The 18125-nt window shown below is 40.4% G+C and overlaps 1 protein-coding gene across 7 annotated transcripts in view; it reads left to right on the forward strand.

The window, feature by feature from the left end:
- The window catches only part of nhsl1b (NHS-like 1b), a 109722-nt gene that overhangs the window by 38998 nt on the left and 52599 nt on the right, over positions 1 to 18125 (forward strand). For 2 of the 7 annotated variants that reach the window (XM_044168599.1, XM_044168606.1), the window contains exon 1: positions 5164 to 6567. The exons of 4 other annotated variants lie outside the window; for them this stretch is intronic. In XM_044168599.1, coding sequence (XP_044024534.1) covers positions 6315 to 6567 — 253 coding nt within the window. In that variant the 5' untranslated portion in view covers positions 5164 to 6314. Of the gene's footprint in view, positions 1 to 5163; positions 6568 to 17435; positions 17664 to 18125 lie in introns of those variants that run through there. One more of the 7 variants, XM_044168605.1, reaches the window with a different exon arrangement.

An 18125-nucleotide genomic window follows, 5' to 3' on the forward strand; every position in this document is an offset into this window, starting at 1 on the left:
GCATAAGAATGTGCTTTCTTCATTTGTACTAATGGCCTGTGTGTGTGGAGGGGTTTATCTTGCTTGTGAGTGTGCGTTTTCATTCATTGAACTGAGACACCCAACAATAATGATGGAGGTCAACCTCACCCCACCCTTCCAACCTCCCATCATTCTTAGTGGCAGTTTAAGTGCATCATGCCACCATATGAGGTTAGTCTATGGACTCCAGTGACCCTATTGGGGCTCAGATGGCTAACTGAGTGTGTTGTCTTGTACACGTATACACACACATACACCACAGTATGTACATATGAATACTTGTAGTACGTTTTGTCCTTTGGTACATCAGACCACACAACATATGTAAGCATTAATTGTTAATTAACATTGTTATCCCACACACAAATCATGCTATTTCTTTGACATACCACATAAACACACATTGAAATCAGTCTTTTGTGTATTAGTGTGAATGATACATCACCTCTTTGCAAAGCCTCATGGGAGTCTGAAGAGGTTGCAAGCATTATTTTGCCACACTGGTGCTCTTTATTAATCCTATTAATGTATATAATTGCTGGAGGACTGACAGTGAAGGACAAATAATATGAGGTTTCAGAGTTTCCTTGAAAGCAGTTTTGAATGTAAAGATGTAAAAAAAAAAAATACAGTTAAAGACAACATGGCTCTAGTTTTTCATGTTTATATGTGTCACATTTATCTCTCATAAACATAACGTGCATTTTAAGGACACAAAAGGCGGTGATGAAATAGATGATTAGCAGGGAGGGATGAGAATACATTAAATATATGTCTGTATAAGGGATAACAAAGAGAAATAAGATAAATGAGGCAGTCAGACATGCTGCCAGTGGAGGTGAGGCTAAGCTCTTAGGTTCAAAGAGAGGTCAGGGTTCAGAGTTTGTGGCATTACAGGTCAAACAGTAATCAGGAGGTGACAGCAGATAATACTGTCTTTAGTGTTGTGTGAAGATAAGAATAGGATACATTACACACATGCAGGAAGGCAGTTTAAGGATCTGAAACTACATCTAATCAATGTCTACGTAAGTCTTTTCATTAGGGCAAAACAATGAAAGTCAAAATAATTTTTGTCTTTGTTAACCTCACTGCCCTCAGTCCTTGATCTTCTTTCCATTTCCTGCAGCAGGCCTTGCCTCCACATACAGTATACACCACTACCCTTTATTTACATATTGTTTGATAAAGTTGCACCAGACTCTCAGGGTTTCCACTCACATCTGAGACATCTGTATGGAAAATAAATGTCATTTAGTCCTAGGTACACACATTATGGTGTCTTGTTGACATTATGCATGTTGTGATAACAGTAAACAATAAGTTAAACTCTCTGTTCACACATATTTCATGCTACTATGAAAATCTTTAAATCTTCCCAAGAAAATGCTTTTAAAATATCCATTGATAAGTTTGGTAAACAAGCACTAATATGTAGCCCAACTTCCCAGCAAGTGTATTTGGCAACTGTTGTTTGGCAGCTCATGTTAATGAGCAGGTCTGCATAGTCAAAATTATCGTACTGATGAAAATGCCCTTTATTCCCTTGTTTTAATGTATTAATAGAGAATATAGGCCATCAGAAAAACACAAAGATTAAATTCTGAAGTTGCACAGTGTCTGTGAATCTGGTGAATCTGACCAACCTAAACCATGAACAGAACACAACTGACAAACACTCTGAGTACCGTACATGTACACACAAACACCAACTCCCATATAACTGTCACAGTAAATGTGGGGTGCCGTCTGGTAATAAAAGCCTTCCTCTGTGGTGTAGCTGAACCCCTGTGTTTAACTGGCTCTGTGAATGTGTTACCGCTGAGAGACACACACTGTGAAACTGTACTTACTGGTATTTGGAATTTGGCAGACACACTCATCCAAGGCTTTGGTCTTTTTTTAGGGGGGAAAAAGACAATTGTGGAGTTGTGGATGCACTAAAAGCTACTTGTGTGTGTGTGTGTGTGTGTGTGTGTGTGGCTGTGTGTGTTCCCATGTGTTACAACCAGGTAGGCTTTATCTGCTATATTTACCCTTTGTGTGACAGTGTCTGGTTAGTGCGTATCGTTGTCAGGCATTGCTGGCTTCTGATGTCTGATTGGGTTACTTGGCAACCAGGTCGCTCTTATGTCACCATGTCCTGTCTGCATCACGCAAACCGGTGACAGCATGTCAAGTGTGTATATGTATGTGTGTATGCACCAAGGTGAAATGTATACTTTTCACCTTTGTGATGTTTATTTAGCAGGATATATCATTTGGTTGGCTTAGCAAGTTCTCTTTCATTTTGAGTAAAATTACAGGATTTCGTAGTCAGATGTTTTATCTTCATAATCAGTGGTTTCAAAGGACTGTCTCATTCGCTGCATCCACGTGGTCATTTGTAGTTGTAGTTTTTGTTTTACTCACTTTCTGAGAAGTGTCACACCATCATAAGTATCTGCTATTTAACTTTGTATTGTGTGTCTTTTTAATGCAGGGGTGTGTGAATCCAGTTTATCTTCGAAAACCCTTTAAAATTATTATGATTTCATGTAATTTAGCTTTAATTATGCCAGTATCTTAAGTGTAGTCCATCGCTGTCTGGTCTTATGTTTACTCTGCCTCCTGTCTCCTTTCTTATCATGTGTCAGAGGAATGTCCCAAACTGACTTTGTGACCTGTACAGCCCATTTAAACAGCAGCTTTAGGGTCTGTATCATTTCACTGCTAATTACTGCCACATGCCTCTAATGATATAATCACATGTTGATGTTTTGCTGTCACATACTCACTTCCTTGATACTAAGTGTTGCCTGGTGCTGAAATGATGCTGTTGCAGATTAAGTTATTGCTTAAATTACTGTAAACTCAAGTTGTCTCCACCAGTATAGGAATTTTGTATTTAATACCAACACCAGGGAAGAAAATGACCACTATATGATACAGTACATATTCTGATATACTGTAGTTTAACATTAAAAGTTTGTATACACCTGCACAATCATCCAGAGACACAGACATATTCTGGGAATTTTGCAGTGGCGTTTTATTTCTATTTTTTGGTAAACATTGGTGTAATACAGGCCCATAATTTGACTCATTATCAATTGAGAAACACACAAAATGCAGATTTTCCATCTACAACTTAATTTATAATTTAATTAAATCTCTAATTTATAAGATAAAAAATTACTTTAAAGACCAAATAATTGATCAGGGTCTTTTTAGGTACATAATTAGGCAACAGATGAAAGCTAAGCTCTCAAAGACTAATCTTGATATTCTCTTCTGACCAGAAGCAGCCAAACCAAAGCTGTTAAATGTCCACTACACCACTACAGATATCCGGATGAACATATTGATTATTGTCACTGCTGTTGCTTCTTTGTGCAGCTGTAAGGGAATGAAAACAAGGAGATTTATGAAATGGAAGTGAGGGTGGGGGTCGAACCAGGATGCTGAACTCTTATGATGACCTTTGACTTTTCAGTTCCCTTTGGGAGCCATGGTGCTAAAACAGCTTTTCTTACTGAAAAGAGGAAATCAATAGACTGAACTGGTCCTGGCTCCATGTCTATTTTTTCTCCTCTATGTATTGTAGATTGTCTTCCATATTGGCTTGTTGGTGTGAATTTGAACCGAGTTAATCATTTTCCTCATCAAAGCCAGTAAACATCTTGCCCTGTGCTGTTTTAATCACTTATTTTCATTGCATACTTTATGCGGTCCCTTTATTTCTAACTGATCCCTTTATCGCTGCACAGTAGAGAGTAATGGAGGTTAATTATTAAAGGACTGTGGCCTTATGTGTCATCAATGCGGACAAAGGTCTTAAAATATATATGTATGTGTGTGTGTGTGTGTGTGTGCACGTCGGTGTGTGTGTTAGTGAGTGTGTGTTCCAGATTTACTCAGATTTATGTTTGTAAGTTAAGCTGGGACATCAGGAGCAGTGCCTTTGTGTAAACAGCAAGTGCTGAGATAGTAGATTTCCTCTCTGAAGGGAAAAAGAAAATGAGGTCGGGGACCTGTCAGAGCGATGGGGGTTTAAGTCTAGGTTTACACCACATCCCATCCACAAATCTGGGATCAGCTTTCAGCAGTGTAATGGATCCACAAAAGGAGATCCACAATAAGAAGTTATACAGAAGCTACTTCCTCTTATTTTCTATCTTCAGGTCAAGGTTGTGCGAATGGAAACAAGGAAGTGAAAGGGATTGATTTGTGGTATGGGTTACTGTGACGTGTGTGCTTCATACACATTAATACACACACACACACACACACACACACACACCGCTGGTTTATTGTCACACCTTGGTGGTCACACACTCCTTCTGTGGTTAAACTTGGGTGGGAAAACGCCACCTCCCAAACAGACTTGTAGCGCCCAAAAAGACTTTGTTTTATCCCAGAGGGCCTCTGTGTGCTATTTTAACCTACCTCAATTATATGTTGGGCAGCTAAATGTGTGTTAGGTATTATATTTTTACAAAAGAATATACACCAATCGCATCAAATTTTTGAAAATAAGAACCACTTAAGTGCATTCTCTTAAATGTTTGACTGATACATCCGTGTTGGGTGGGTGTTTTCATCACCTCATTGTTAAGCCGTGTTTAGTGTCGTCTTCAGGTACTTTAAATTAGTTGTTTAACCAGTTGCTTCCAGCAAGAGAGAGAGAGAGAGAGAGCGAGAGAGAGATGTTCTCTCATAGTCTGTCACTGTTCTGGTCATTTTGATTCAAACTGACATTAAAAATGTAATTTAGATGAAACACGACTCGCAGAGTGTACCAGTCAGTACTGCCAGTAGTTGAGGGGGATTGGATTAAATGCTGTCTCTTTGTAGCAGAAAAGGAAGCACCTGAGGGACTAGATGCAACGAGGATAACGAGGAAAGTAAACAGAAGGACAAGTGGAAAAAAAGGTGTGAGGGAGGGAAGAAAGGAGGGAGGGAGGAGTGGTTGCCATGCCGGCAAACGGATGGTGGGGAGGGGCAGAGATCAGGAATCCCAGAAAACAGAGAGAAAGAGGGAGGGAGGGAAGGAAGAAGGGACGGGCTGACTCGTATTTCAGCACCGTGGCTACTAGGGTTGGGTGTAATCTTAACCCTATACTCACAACACAGAGTCTCACACTTACACTCTTAAGGACTGACCAAGACCGGAGTTGAGGAAATCCTCACCAGCACATACTTCTTATCAGCGTGTCTGTGCGACACGCTGCGTGTGTTCAGCAGGTGCGGGCTTCCCTTCCTGATTCTTGCATTTATTACTTGTGCAGATCAGCTGATTGGAGATATAGACCCAGACAGCTAGCAACACTGGGACTGTTTTCACAACATCAACGTACTTGGCATGCTTCTTACTCATCCACCAGTAACGTCGATACACCAGGGAATGCGGTCAAAACTGCAGGGAGAAGAAAAAGAAGGTGTTGGCAAAAAGTTGGATGAAATTCTCTGGAAACCCTGAGAGGCGGCGACATCTTTGCCACCTGGCATCCACACACATAATATAGGATCCCTATTTGGAACTTGTGGCGGGAGGATTTCATATGTGAGTTTGTTTGTGCCAGTGTGTGAATATACATGTAACTTCATCAGGCTGGGAATAGACCCAAGGGCGCTGAAACCTCTTAACCTCCTGGTTTGGCCTGGTGCTGAGATGGTGCGTGTCAGCTGGTGTGTGTGCTAACAACTGGAGATAACAGCACTCAAGGGCACACATGGTTGTAAACAACCGCTGACTCGCTGTGATTGAAAAGTATCTTAATGTAATTTGGAAACCTCTCTCCACCCTGTCATGCACCAGGAATATTACAGCCAACAGTGAGTGTGTGCATACAAGTGTGTGTATGGTGGTGATTTTCCAGATTGCTGGATTGCCTAATTACCCCTTTGGGTTTGGGAATCACGCCCGGAATCTTTAAGCATAAAGGAAGAGAAGAAAGTAAAAGAGATAATTTAAGTCTGACTTTTGGCTTGTGACAGAGATTAATTGAAGGAGAAAGAGGTTGGAAGTTGAGACTGTCCGGGTCAGAGTCATGATGTGGAACTGTGCGACCAAAGTAAAGGAAAACTGGGCTATGGCTGAACTTCCACCTGGAACTAATTTAATTCTTCACATAGAATCTGAATAGTTTGAAGCATTTTAGCATGTGTGCAGACCTGGATGTTGTATTCAGAAATGTTTGGAATCTCATGATCTGGAGGATCTGCATCTGAGGATTATCTTTCCAGATTAAAACTTAGTTTTAAAGACATTTTGCTCCTGTATCCTCCCGTCTTGGACTTGCTTTCCCTGAATGAGGATGAGAGGGGACAGGAGGTCCGCTTCTTTTCGTAAGGAGAAACCCGCAGGCCTGTCCCGGGCTCTCAGCTGGCTCAGCGTGTCCACCCTCTCCCGCCAGAGCAGACGCATCTTCCACAGCCAGAATGAGCTCCACGCCGTCCACAACCGTCAAACATACTCTCACTCGCACACTCACCTTCATGCTGCAGACAGAGATGAGCAGGATGATGATGACAACTGGGTTTACCAGCCTCAACACAAAATAGGTGAGAGGGGAGAGAGGGAAGGAAAGAAAGCATTGAGAGAGAGACCATCTATGCCACTACTTATTGATTACATTTGTTGTATATCTTACAGTGGATGCACACCCACCAAACCTGGTATGTTTGGCGTGGCTGCATCACTACTTGTCACAATGCTCTGAGCTCATTTGAATGGATTTTTGTTCTCGCTCTCAACCAGGGAGCCAGTGAATGACTTGTTTACATGCACAAGCAAAGCAAGAAGTGGGTCACTGTCTTTTTATGGTCCCTTGCTCTCCGTCTCCACGTCCCTGGCACTTCCTGGTTGCTATAGGCAGTGAGTGGGAGGTGTCGGCGATCAGTGGGACAGTTAGGGGGTCAAAGGGCACTTTGTGTGTGTGATAGGTAAACAATGATGCGTCAGGCCGGAAGCAGGTGATGTCACGGGCACAGTGATGTCACAGGCTGGTGGCGATGTGAGCACAGGGTTTGGTGCCAGGGAGAGGAAGTGTATGTGTGGAGGCTTGCATAGCCCATCACTCAGACCAAGTGATAATGCTGTAGAATAATCCGTTTTCTTTAATGACATTTCTAGTTTATATGTGGACATCATCTTGACTGAGGTAAGAATGCCATTTATACCTCTCTCAGTACCTCAGGGTATTGTGTTTCCTGATTGAGCTCATTATTTATTGATCAGTTCATTAGTTGTACATGTATATATTTGGTCAGTGGTGTCAATAAGACGTTGGGGACAATGGTTGTAACTGTAGCCTAACCTTTACCTGCAAATGGAAAAAGACTGCACTATAGTCTCATGACTTTCTTCATTAACTCTGACCCAAACTGCCATCGTCTCCAGCTGCAGTGACAGGTCTGTTTCAGCTGGATTCACATCAGCGAGGACAGCGAGGGCTAGTTTGACATATATAATCATCACTCACTCTAATAATACCAAAATTACTTTTAATATTCAGAAATCGTCAGTGAGGTGGCTTTTGAATGCAAACAAATCTGATATTGAAGATTGGACACAGTGTGGCAAAACAGCGCAAACAGAGCATTGCTCATGGTACATACTTGCTTACCTACATGTTTACATGTGTCCATGTTCATATGCACAGTTCTGTGGCAATATAGTCTGCATATGACACTAAATATGACACTATTGTGGGACTGTACTGACACCTGTCGCCATGATTGTTCCCGTTAGTTACCTCTCCGACGGAAAACCAGGACAGGTATATCAGGGTGTTTTGAAACCGGTCTTGTTTATTCTGGTTGAATCCGACTCGTATGGTTTGTTTTGCCCCTTGGTATGATTCGTTTTGGGCAGAATTGAACACAGTAATCATATTTGTGTGTGGACCAAAACAACCACACAGAGACTCTTTAGAGAAAGTGGTCTCGGCCCAGTCACTAACGAATTCTGGAGCGGTTTGTTTGTGGTGGGAACGTGATCAACCTCGATTTGAGTCAACTACAAGATGTACTCTACAAGTTGGAGCTAAACGGCTCCTGTAGTCAGGTACACTTTGCATGCTGGGATGCGGATGAGCAAAGTCAACAGTTGCAAGCAACTAGCTGGAAAATGAATTGAGGTCTGAACTGGACAAGCAACGAAGTACGTTGATCTTGATATTTGGGCAGACAGGACCTACTGTGGGACCTTTCCTCCTGTGTTTACTTTCTAGCACCCGCCCCAGACACATTTAACCAATGAGCGGAGTGATCGTCTTCATGGCCGGGGACCTGCACTACGGGAAATTAAGTAGTTCAATCTTAACATACGCAACATTTTCAAACTTAGCCTATTGTGGGTATTTTTTATTTAAAACTTATTTAATGAATAAATATTTTTAATCCATCTATTGTTGCTTCTGGCCGAACTGAAGTGGTTCTTAAAGACACGTGGAGCCACGTACTCATAAGTTGCCATTTTGTTGCCTCACAGGAATGTGGAGCTTGTTGCTGTTGTTGTCATTTATTGCATGTCTCAATCCTTCCTAGTCACTCTATCACCTCTGAACCTGCCCCTTCCTAAAACAGCTCAGGGCTGCACATGGCTGGCATGGTTTGAGGTCTTCACATTTTTCTCAAAGTCAAAGGGTAGAAGCTGTGGTCACCATTTTGGAATGTCATCATTAAAACCAAGGCTTTAGATGTTCACCACATTATATCAGTTGTTGTAAAATATGTGTTGATGTAGATGATCTTAAATTTTCTTTACAAATATTTTCTTTATCTCGAACCTACTGATGGGTTTATTATATATTTTCGAACATGCTTATGAAACATTAAAAATATGAAGAAGATTTAACAAATACAAGCCTCAGATGGCTCAAAACACAAAAGATGGTTGAATACATAGTGTATGCATTTGCATACATTAGTTTGAAAATTTGCTTTATTAGTTGAATCAGAATTGATTAATTAAGTCCATCAAAATTACAGGGAAACTAGGTGTCATACATTTTGTTAAGGTGTAAACCAAAACATTAATGTTTATTAATGCGGGTCGTCTACTAATCAGAAGGTGGCGGTACGATCCCGGCTTCCCCCAGCCCACATGTCGAAGTGTCCTTGGGCAAGACACTGAACCCCAAATTGCTCCCGAGGGCTGTGCCTTCGGTGTGTGAGTGTGAATGAGTTTTCTTTGGACTGATGAGCAGTTGGCACCTGCCATCAGTGTTTGAATGCGGTGAATGTGATATGTAGTGTGAAGCACTTTGAGTGGTCGGAAGACTAGAAAGGCCATTTACCATTATTACATTTATCTGCATGTTGCTGGTATTGTCAACTGTTTGTGCATGTGCAGATAATGTCCTTGTTTCTGAGCCAAATCTTTATCTGAATGTACTGTACTGTTATTCCTCTGTTTGATCTATCTATCAGCTTACCTTATTTTACGTTTTCTCCCTCATGTAGGTCTTAGGAAAGCTCTTCTATCCAACATGACTTTTTGACACATCTCATTTTAAGTCCTTCACTGTTAATTTTTTTGTCTAATAGGTTTGATTTTCCCTATTGATTATTTGGACGGTTGAGTCAGGAAGCAGATCCAAATTGGTCACTTCCAATCTATGGTAATTGAGCATTTACTTGTTAAATCTTAAAGGAAGGAAGGGGGAGTATGTATTGATTTTGTTATATGTGCTAACAGCATGGCTTGGAGATGGAGAGAATACACTAGATGATGAAGAAATTAGTTTAGACTAGAGTTATGTTTTTCAGAGAATACTGTGCTTTCTAGCTCACACACCCTCTTTTTTCTCTCTCTTTCTATGTCATACACACAGTCTACGTCTTTTTATAGCTAATTCTAGGCCAGAGACAGTGTCAGAGACAGGTCAATATAAAACTATCCCATCCATAGCACAGACACAAGCATACAAACATACTGTACTAATGCACACTGCACACCGCACAGAGGAAACATCTCATAAGAATACCTCTCTAGTTTGAACCTGAAGTATTTATAACATCTGGATCTTGCTTCCACACGCCTGCCAGGACCCATTACAAGACACATGGGCAGCCGTGCACCGTGCCTGTGTGTAAATATAGCTCTAAAATGAGTGCCTGTGGCTCCAAAACCTGCAATTTTGACGCAGCCTGCAGCTTGACTGGTTGGATGTTTGCCTCGGTTGCCAAGGAAATGGGTGTGCAGAGTGAGTGTTTCCTGGTGTGGTTCACTTTGACCTTCCTATTGGGGCAACTCTGAACCAATCATGTGTAAGAGAGCCGTCTGTTACACAAGCTGCTATTGGCTGTCCTGATGAAGACCTGGCAAACTTTAATTGACTTGAGGTGGATCAACAATACTGAGTTGTGACTGAGATCAGAAATTATGAACAGAACAACACAAAACTAATTAAATATACTTTGTCTTGTTGATTGTTGTGGCCTGCATTTCATAGAGCCAAGTATCTGGTGCATTAATATGCTTTATTACGGCAGATTCCTGGAGTGAGAAAATTCTCATTTAGCCTTAGAAGAATCAAGAAGAACTTAATATCATTTTTCACCAGCAAGAAATACACTGGGAATTGAGGATTTACTTAATGTCTTAGGAATTGTACTGCAGGTGATCAGCGCTTAGTCTCCCTATTCCATATACAAAATATGTACAGTATGTACTATAAACTAATTTTCATAGTAAATTGTTTGTGTAGTTAGTATACAAAAATACAATCCATACTAACAGAAAATAATAAAATACTTGATGCTGATTAACGGCATTGAAAAAGCAACTTTGGAATGCCACTGTCAATTAACATGTACAAAGAAAAAGCAAACTGTTTTCCAAGCATTTAAAACGTTTTAAGCCTTTATGATATAGCAACATGGGTAGAGAGGGAGAAAGGGGTGTGACATTCAACAAAGGTCCTTACTCCGGAATTGACCCAGGCACATTAAGATTATATGGTCGATGCGTCTTAACCACCAGACCACCAGGATGCCCCAAAGATTTAATTCTGTTTTGTTTAATGAGACGTTCCTTGAGCTGCTCCAACCACCATCCAAATTTTGTTTTACTTTTTCCTGCTGTGAGCAGCTCCTCAGTTTTCTTTGTGCAATGTGTTGTGGGACAACAGCGCACACAAAAATCAAGTTTAGTATGCATTTTGACATCTCAATACTCAAAACCTGCTTAGATTTAGTATGTATTATAGAATTGAGACACATTTCTCTTCTGATGATCATAAGGCCCGAAGCCTGTAGGTGGCAACAGTTAAGTAATGGTGAAAAAGAGGTGATTGTATTGTCACTGATGTCTTCTCTCATCCTCCTCCATCAATATTTTGAACTCACTCCTCCTCTCGCTGTCTCCTTTCCTCTCTCTCTTTCAGAATCAGAATCAGAATCAGAAATACTTTATTGATCCCCGTAGGGAAACTCTTTGTTACAGTAGCTCGCCTTTACGTCAGTGCACACAGGAGAAAGTACTAGAAAACGATATGATACACTATAAACACTATAAAACAGGTCAGAAATAAATTAAGTATCATGTCAGTATAAGTATAAGATAAACTAAGTGTCGAGTACCAAGTGGGTTTACTGGTTGATGGTGAAGTACAGTATAAAATACAATGTCACTAATTATGTAATAAATAATAGTAATAAGCAGAGGTGCTTGCTCTGTCACACATACACAGACACAAATTAACCTGATCAGTCTCCTCAGTCAAACCTATTGATCTCTCCTATGTGGCTGTATGTCTGAATCAATCAACAGGCAGGCAGGATGGCTGTTCTGAAAGTCCATGTCAAGAAATAGATCGGACAGTTGGGCCCCGGGCAGGCTGCTGAGGCCCCTCAGTCTTTCTAAGCCTGAATCCCTGTCTGGCCTGTATGGCAGCTGGGGATCTGGGCTTTACATGATTACTTTACTGCTTCTTACAGTATATGCTGTCCATGTGTTGTGTACAGCAAGTCACCACATGAAATGAACTTCATGACTCTGATTCTAATTTATTGAGATTTCTGTTTTTGGCAAGTAGGATTGCATCGTGTTAACATGCAAAAAGGGAGATTGAGGGATTTAGTATTTAGTAAAATTTTGTGTGTGATGTGTTTTTATGTATCTACAGTATGTCACTGTGGTTTTCTATTTTTTTATTAAAAAAATAATAATTTAACCTGCATTTACACATTTGGGGCAATAACATATTGACCTAAATATTTACCATACCTTGGCACACCAGTGTTGTGGTGGCCAGAACCAGAATTGGGTCTCACATTATAAACTGCCTTAATGAGCTGTTTATGAATTTAGGCTGTTTGAAAAGGGCTTTATATATAGACATATTTGTTTGCGTGAGATGCACAATGAAATTTGAGAGGATTCAGAAGAGACCAAACTCTTGCGTAACAGTCTTTTTTGGGTGGGGGGTTGGACTAGCTAAGGGATGGACACATTTCCACACACACAGCATTACACACTCGTCATCATTATGTAGTCCGTGTGTAAATCCAGATCAGCAGATGATAATTCGCTGTGGGGGGAGATGCGATGTATAAACCAGCAAGGCCTCATTAAAGGACAGACGTGGAAATCTGGTGTTGTGGCCCACAGCCCAGGGTGTATACACACTCCTACTGTACACAGAAATATACGGTTACACACAACACACACACACTTTTAATCTTAAAGGAAAGATATATTAAACTCAAACTGTTTCTAATCACCTTTTTCTTTCTGTCTTTCTCTCCTATGTGCTGACAATGATATGGTGATTTTCAGGTAAGTCAAATCTTTCCCTGTCTGACCCACATAACCTACATTTGATGTCTCTTAGTTGATCCCAGATCAGCAGTCAAGTTTTAGCCTGTGTTAAATCGCATTAACTCACATTTCCCACTAAAAACCAAATCTGACTTGCATCGCTCACCTTTTTTTGTATGATAGAGTATGTATTCTATTACCTTTGTATTATGGGATCTAATCCATGAATGCCATGACTCGATGATGAAAAGGGGAGGTAGAGGAAAAATAAGGGATTATATTTGTGAACATGATTTCAGTTTGGAAGGGGATAGAGGGCTTATGTTGATAGGATGCACTGATGTTGTCCCAACACAATCCAGAGGTGAGAGTTTATAATCCAAATATGCAGGAGCTGTGTTGATGCCATGTGAAAGGGGATGATCTTTTTCAGTCACAAATCCAATCGTGTTTTTCTGTCATATAACTACTGCTTACTGATAAATCTGTTTTAACTGAGAGGTCTGGTAGGGTCAGATTTTTCCAATTCCAGGTTTCTACGCATCACATGTCTAACTGTTCGTGTTATCAAAGTGTTATGTTTGCTACAACAAGCTTAGTTCTTATCTGCGTGTGTTATTTAGCTTTATCTTGCACTGACGCAGAGCTCACAGCAGACAGTAACAACATGTCGTGCTTGTGCTGCTCTGGATACAATAGAAGATGTGCAGTACACTGAGTTACTGACTGACTGAAGATAAGATCTAATATGGGGCCTCTGACATGATTGAGCCCTTATGATAGTTTTTATTTGTAGACAAAAGACTATATTTTGGAGAACGCCAACAGTGGTCAGTTGGAATGCCTCTTAATGCAGTCTTAATATCCTGTAGTTACAGTACGAGACTGCCATTTAACCAGAAGACCTGTGTTGCCGCAGTCCAGTGCTGAAATGTCCTGAAGAAGACAATTTTTTTTTATCAATCAGACATCAGACTTTATAGCCTGAACAAAAGGAAGGGGATTTTCTCAAAATAGACAATAATAAATACAACCAAAATACCGCATAAACATGACAAAAATTATAATATAAGATAGAAAAATAACAGATAGATGAATAAATAAATTTTAAAAATGATAATTAAATGCTGCAGAGACTCGATTTCCATGTATTTTAGACTCGCTTTTCTGTTTACTGCTTTCAAAAAATGCTTGTAATTAGATAATTTAAACAAAAATGCACGGAAATTTTGGAGAGCTTTTGAAAATGTTGAATCTTTTCTAACAATGTAATTAAAGGAGGTGTAATCGACATTCACTGTCACTAAATGTCGCACTAGAGCACCAGCATCTCAGACCAAAACAAATGGGCGCTACGGCATACCAGACTCCATTGAAAAAAAACTGTAATTTTACCTATACCTTACAGCTCATCGTAAAACACACTTCATTCAAACTCTACAGAAACAAAATAAAACTCACCAAAACTGTCTTTGTTAGTCTTTCCACTGTTCAAACAATCACCAACTTAGATTTGGTTGAAATAAATCCTTAATTCACCGCATTAGATGAAGGAAAAAAACAGCTCTCCTCACAGATGAAGAGTTTCACACTAGAAACTCAGATGCACTAGCAAATAGTTTGCTACTATATTCATGTTCAGAATCTCATTTACAGAACCTTTCAATTAATCGTGTTTTGGAGTGGCATGAATACAATCAATGTTAGCAAAAGTGTCTTTAGCCAATTTCCATCCAAATTTAGCACAAATTTTAAACATATTTTCAGAAAATCAGCAAAAGAAAATGCTAATTATTGCACGTTTCCATCCACTACCTTAGTGGGAATATTAGAAGTTGGGCGCATCGAAAAAAATAGTTGGTGCCGCTAATTCTCCAGTCTGGTGCCATTAAACCATTGCATAAGAAGAGGGCAGATTGAAATGACGTAATTAAGAGTGTCAGTCAAACCTCAAATGAACAAGGTTTTTTTTGTGTGTTAAGTCACCTGCATGCTTCACGTATGTCATGATTCATTTCATAAGTCTGTTTTTATTGCACTTGCTTTTACACCAAGTTTTCCTCCTCAGCCAAGCGTAAAAACATTTTTTTGGGATATTTAAAATTTCTTTTCCGAAATTTTCCACATTTCCCCCTCAGGTTTTTTAAGGCACGAAATTGAAAAAATGAATGAAAACGGTTGGATGGAAACACGCTTTTTATCATTTAGCTACATGCAATAACCTAAATCACCTAAATATTCCTTCATGAAGAAGACATTACCCCTAAACAATTCAGTTGCTGGCCCTGGCTTTCATATAAAAGGGGGACAAACAACAAAGGCTCTTAAGATGATTGGTTGAAAATAGGGAAGAAATTCCACCTCTCTGCTCTTTCCACTTCAGCTTTGTGAGAGCAGTGATTTATGCAGACCTCAAGTGTTTCTTCAGAGTTGAGGGTTTTATGGTGAAGGTTAAATTTAAATCCGTTTTGGGCAATGCGGCATCCAATTAAGGTGGAGGTTTGATGAAGTCAGGTTTTATTGTCTGGTTAGGTGGGTCTATTCAGGGATTTGTGTGTGATTTAATTGTTGATTATTTCCAGGGTTGTGTTTTTGTGGCATTCTCATTTTATGCACTCACCCTTGCAGAGGGGCTCCATGTCACTCACACCATCACACACACACACACAGGGTGGAACACGCACACACACTCCAATCAGCCCGTAATTGGTGACATCTGGTCGAGGCAGACATGTCATAGCCTGTGAGCTGTGTTGGGGTGGGATTAACACGTTCATAACACACACACACACACACACACATGCACACAAACACACACACACACACACACGCACACACACACTTGGACAGTACATCTCATACAAATGTTTTTTGGAAATGTGGAGTTTACATGCCATACCCTACCATAAATAGCTGCTTGCCATACAAACCAGTACAGTATGTTTCAGTGTCTGACTAACAGAACTGATGAAGAGACTTAGGAAAGACTTTCTATTAAGCCCTTGACTATCATATATTATAAATACCTATATATAGGATTATAACCCAATTTCTAGCCAAACCACTGCTAAACCACAATGGATGGAGCCATTACACCCACTGTATAAGACAGATCATTGTCTGCTTTAAGTTAAGTAATCCACACAATATATTCTGTATGTTGCCTTTGTTACGTGGGTATCTATAATACATGATAAATATTGGCTTCACAATAGAAGTCAATGCAAATTATATGCGTTGAGTTTTCACAGATCTCTTACCATAAATTAGTCGTGATTAAGGGATGTCACCAGGCGCCCCGACAGGCCGAGTTTGTGACTCCTCTGATTAGTGTTTAAAAGACGTGCTAATCAGCGTAAACAGTGGATGTTGTGTTTGATTAATGAATGAAACCTGCATACTTATAATGAGTCAAACTATTACCCAGCTCAGTTTGTTCGTCCTCTGTTATAGCTTAATGAGGCTTGAGTTTACCCTTAAGCTTCACCAACCGTTTAAGCACTAACCAACAGTGTTTTTGCAGTGTAAGAGAAAGCCATTAAGGAGCCTCATTGAAAATCAATAGCATTTTGTATCAGCATCTAGTCTGGAGTAAGCCAAACTTTGTGTTGACACATTTACGCTCTGTTGTCACTGTGTTCAGATTTTGGCACAGCACAACCCCCATTAAAGGACACTTATGCTACAGTGCTAATTGTGTATTGATTTGCCATTGGATATTTTTTGATGAGGGTACTTATTTCCTGTCCTTTCTAGGTTTGAAAAAGAAGGCTTTGTAGACCTTATATCACAAACTCCTGGATTACAACTTGCTTTTCTACTTAAAATCTCTTCTTAGCGTCTGTGAGATTTTTGTTCTCTGCTTCTTTTAGAAATTATCTTTTTTTTTTTTTTAAATCATAGTATTGTTGTAAGGGCACTACAGCCCAGACCTATGCACTCCTTTCTCAGTTTAGGTGATCTACAGTAAGAACTGCTACTGTTGTACCCCTTGAAGTTCAACAAGCTAGAAGCATTAACTTAGGACCCAAATGGTGCTCGTGAGTGAGTCAGTATTTCTGTCTCCCATCCGTGTGATGCTGCTGGGAATTCAGAGCGGCCAGCGTGGAGGGTTTGGGACGCACCACGCTTGTAGCTGCTTCTGATAACAAACAGTTGAACTGTGGGGATTAAAGCGATTATATTTGATCAGCGCACAATGGATCAGCCTCAAGCCGGGGCCCCCTGCCTCACTCTGAACTGCTGACTGCTCAGATTCCCTACAATCACAATCCTCAATGAGGCTCATGCTCTGTGTGTGTAATTTTGTTTTTATTTTTGCCTGCCCTAATAAGAGCATAGATCTTATTTAAATAAATTCATATGCTCTCTCTCTCTCTATATATATATATGCTTATGTGTAAACAAACATGGAGTGAAAAGGACAAACATGGGGTGACAGAGAGTTTCAGATCGAGGCTGGGCTTCTGTCTCTTTACCTCTTGGGGGGACGGAGAGATGGGGGTGGGTTGTCAGCATGGTGGAGGGATATTCAGAGATGCAGGGAGAGAGAGAAAGAGAGGGGAAGCAGAGTGGGGGGCTGCAAAGCAGTTTCCTGCGGTGTAGAAGTTGGCTAGCTGCCACTCAGAGCGTGTGCATGTGTGTGTGAGGGGAGAAAGAGAGGGAGGGAGATGGCGAGAGAGGCAACGGGAGAGAGGAGTGTATGTGTCAGGATTTGTGTGTCTGTGTGTCATCGCTTTGACCGAGCGGTGTAGGGAAAGAGGGAGAGGAAAGGAGGGCAAGAAAGAGGAAAATCAGGAAAGAGTGAAGAGGAAGAACACAGAAAGAAACCGATATTTGTTTCTTGTGGATAAATGGGGAAATAAGGGAAGAGCCATGTTCTGTCTGAAAGGTAAGTGTGTGTGTGTACATTACATGACTGTGTTTGCATCACTCCAGTGCGAGTGTGGGACTTTTCCCCCAGACTTTCTGAGACAAAGAAAAGTTGGACTCCATCTCTCTCCTCTGTCTGGAAAGTAATCTCTGTCACAGCGGCTTCCTCCACACAATATCCTTCCTCATGTGTTTTTCTTTAGTGAAGGAAACCCTCCATCTTTCTCTCTTTAATCATTTCTTCCTTTGTTCTTTTTTTCTGTCTCTGATGCGTTCAGGTTCACTGACTTTAATCCTACCTCTCCTTTTTTTCTATATCTATTTGCTTTTTGATCGCTCTTCTTCCCAGTTGCTCTCCGATTCATTCTTGATTTTGTGGAAACATAAAGAGGTACCAATATTGAAACCTCTTTATGTAGCTCACTATATGGGCTTTGAATTTGCTTTATCAAACTTAGGAGTGTATTTTAGCGGAGACGAG

This window comes from Siniperca chuatsi, linkage group LG16, assembly GCF_020085105.1.
Source record: "Siniperca chuatsi isolate FFG_IHB_CAS linkage group LG16, ASM2008510v1, whole genome shotgun sequence".
NCBI lineage: Eukaryota > Metazoa > Chordata > Actinopteri > Centrarchiformes > Sinipercidae > Siniperca > Siniperca chuatsi.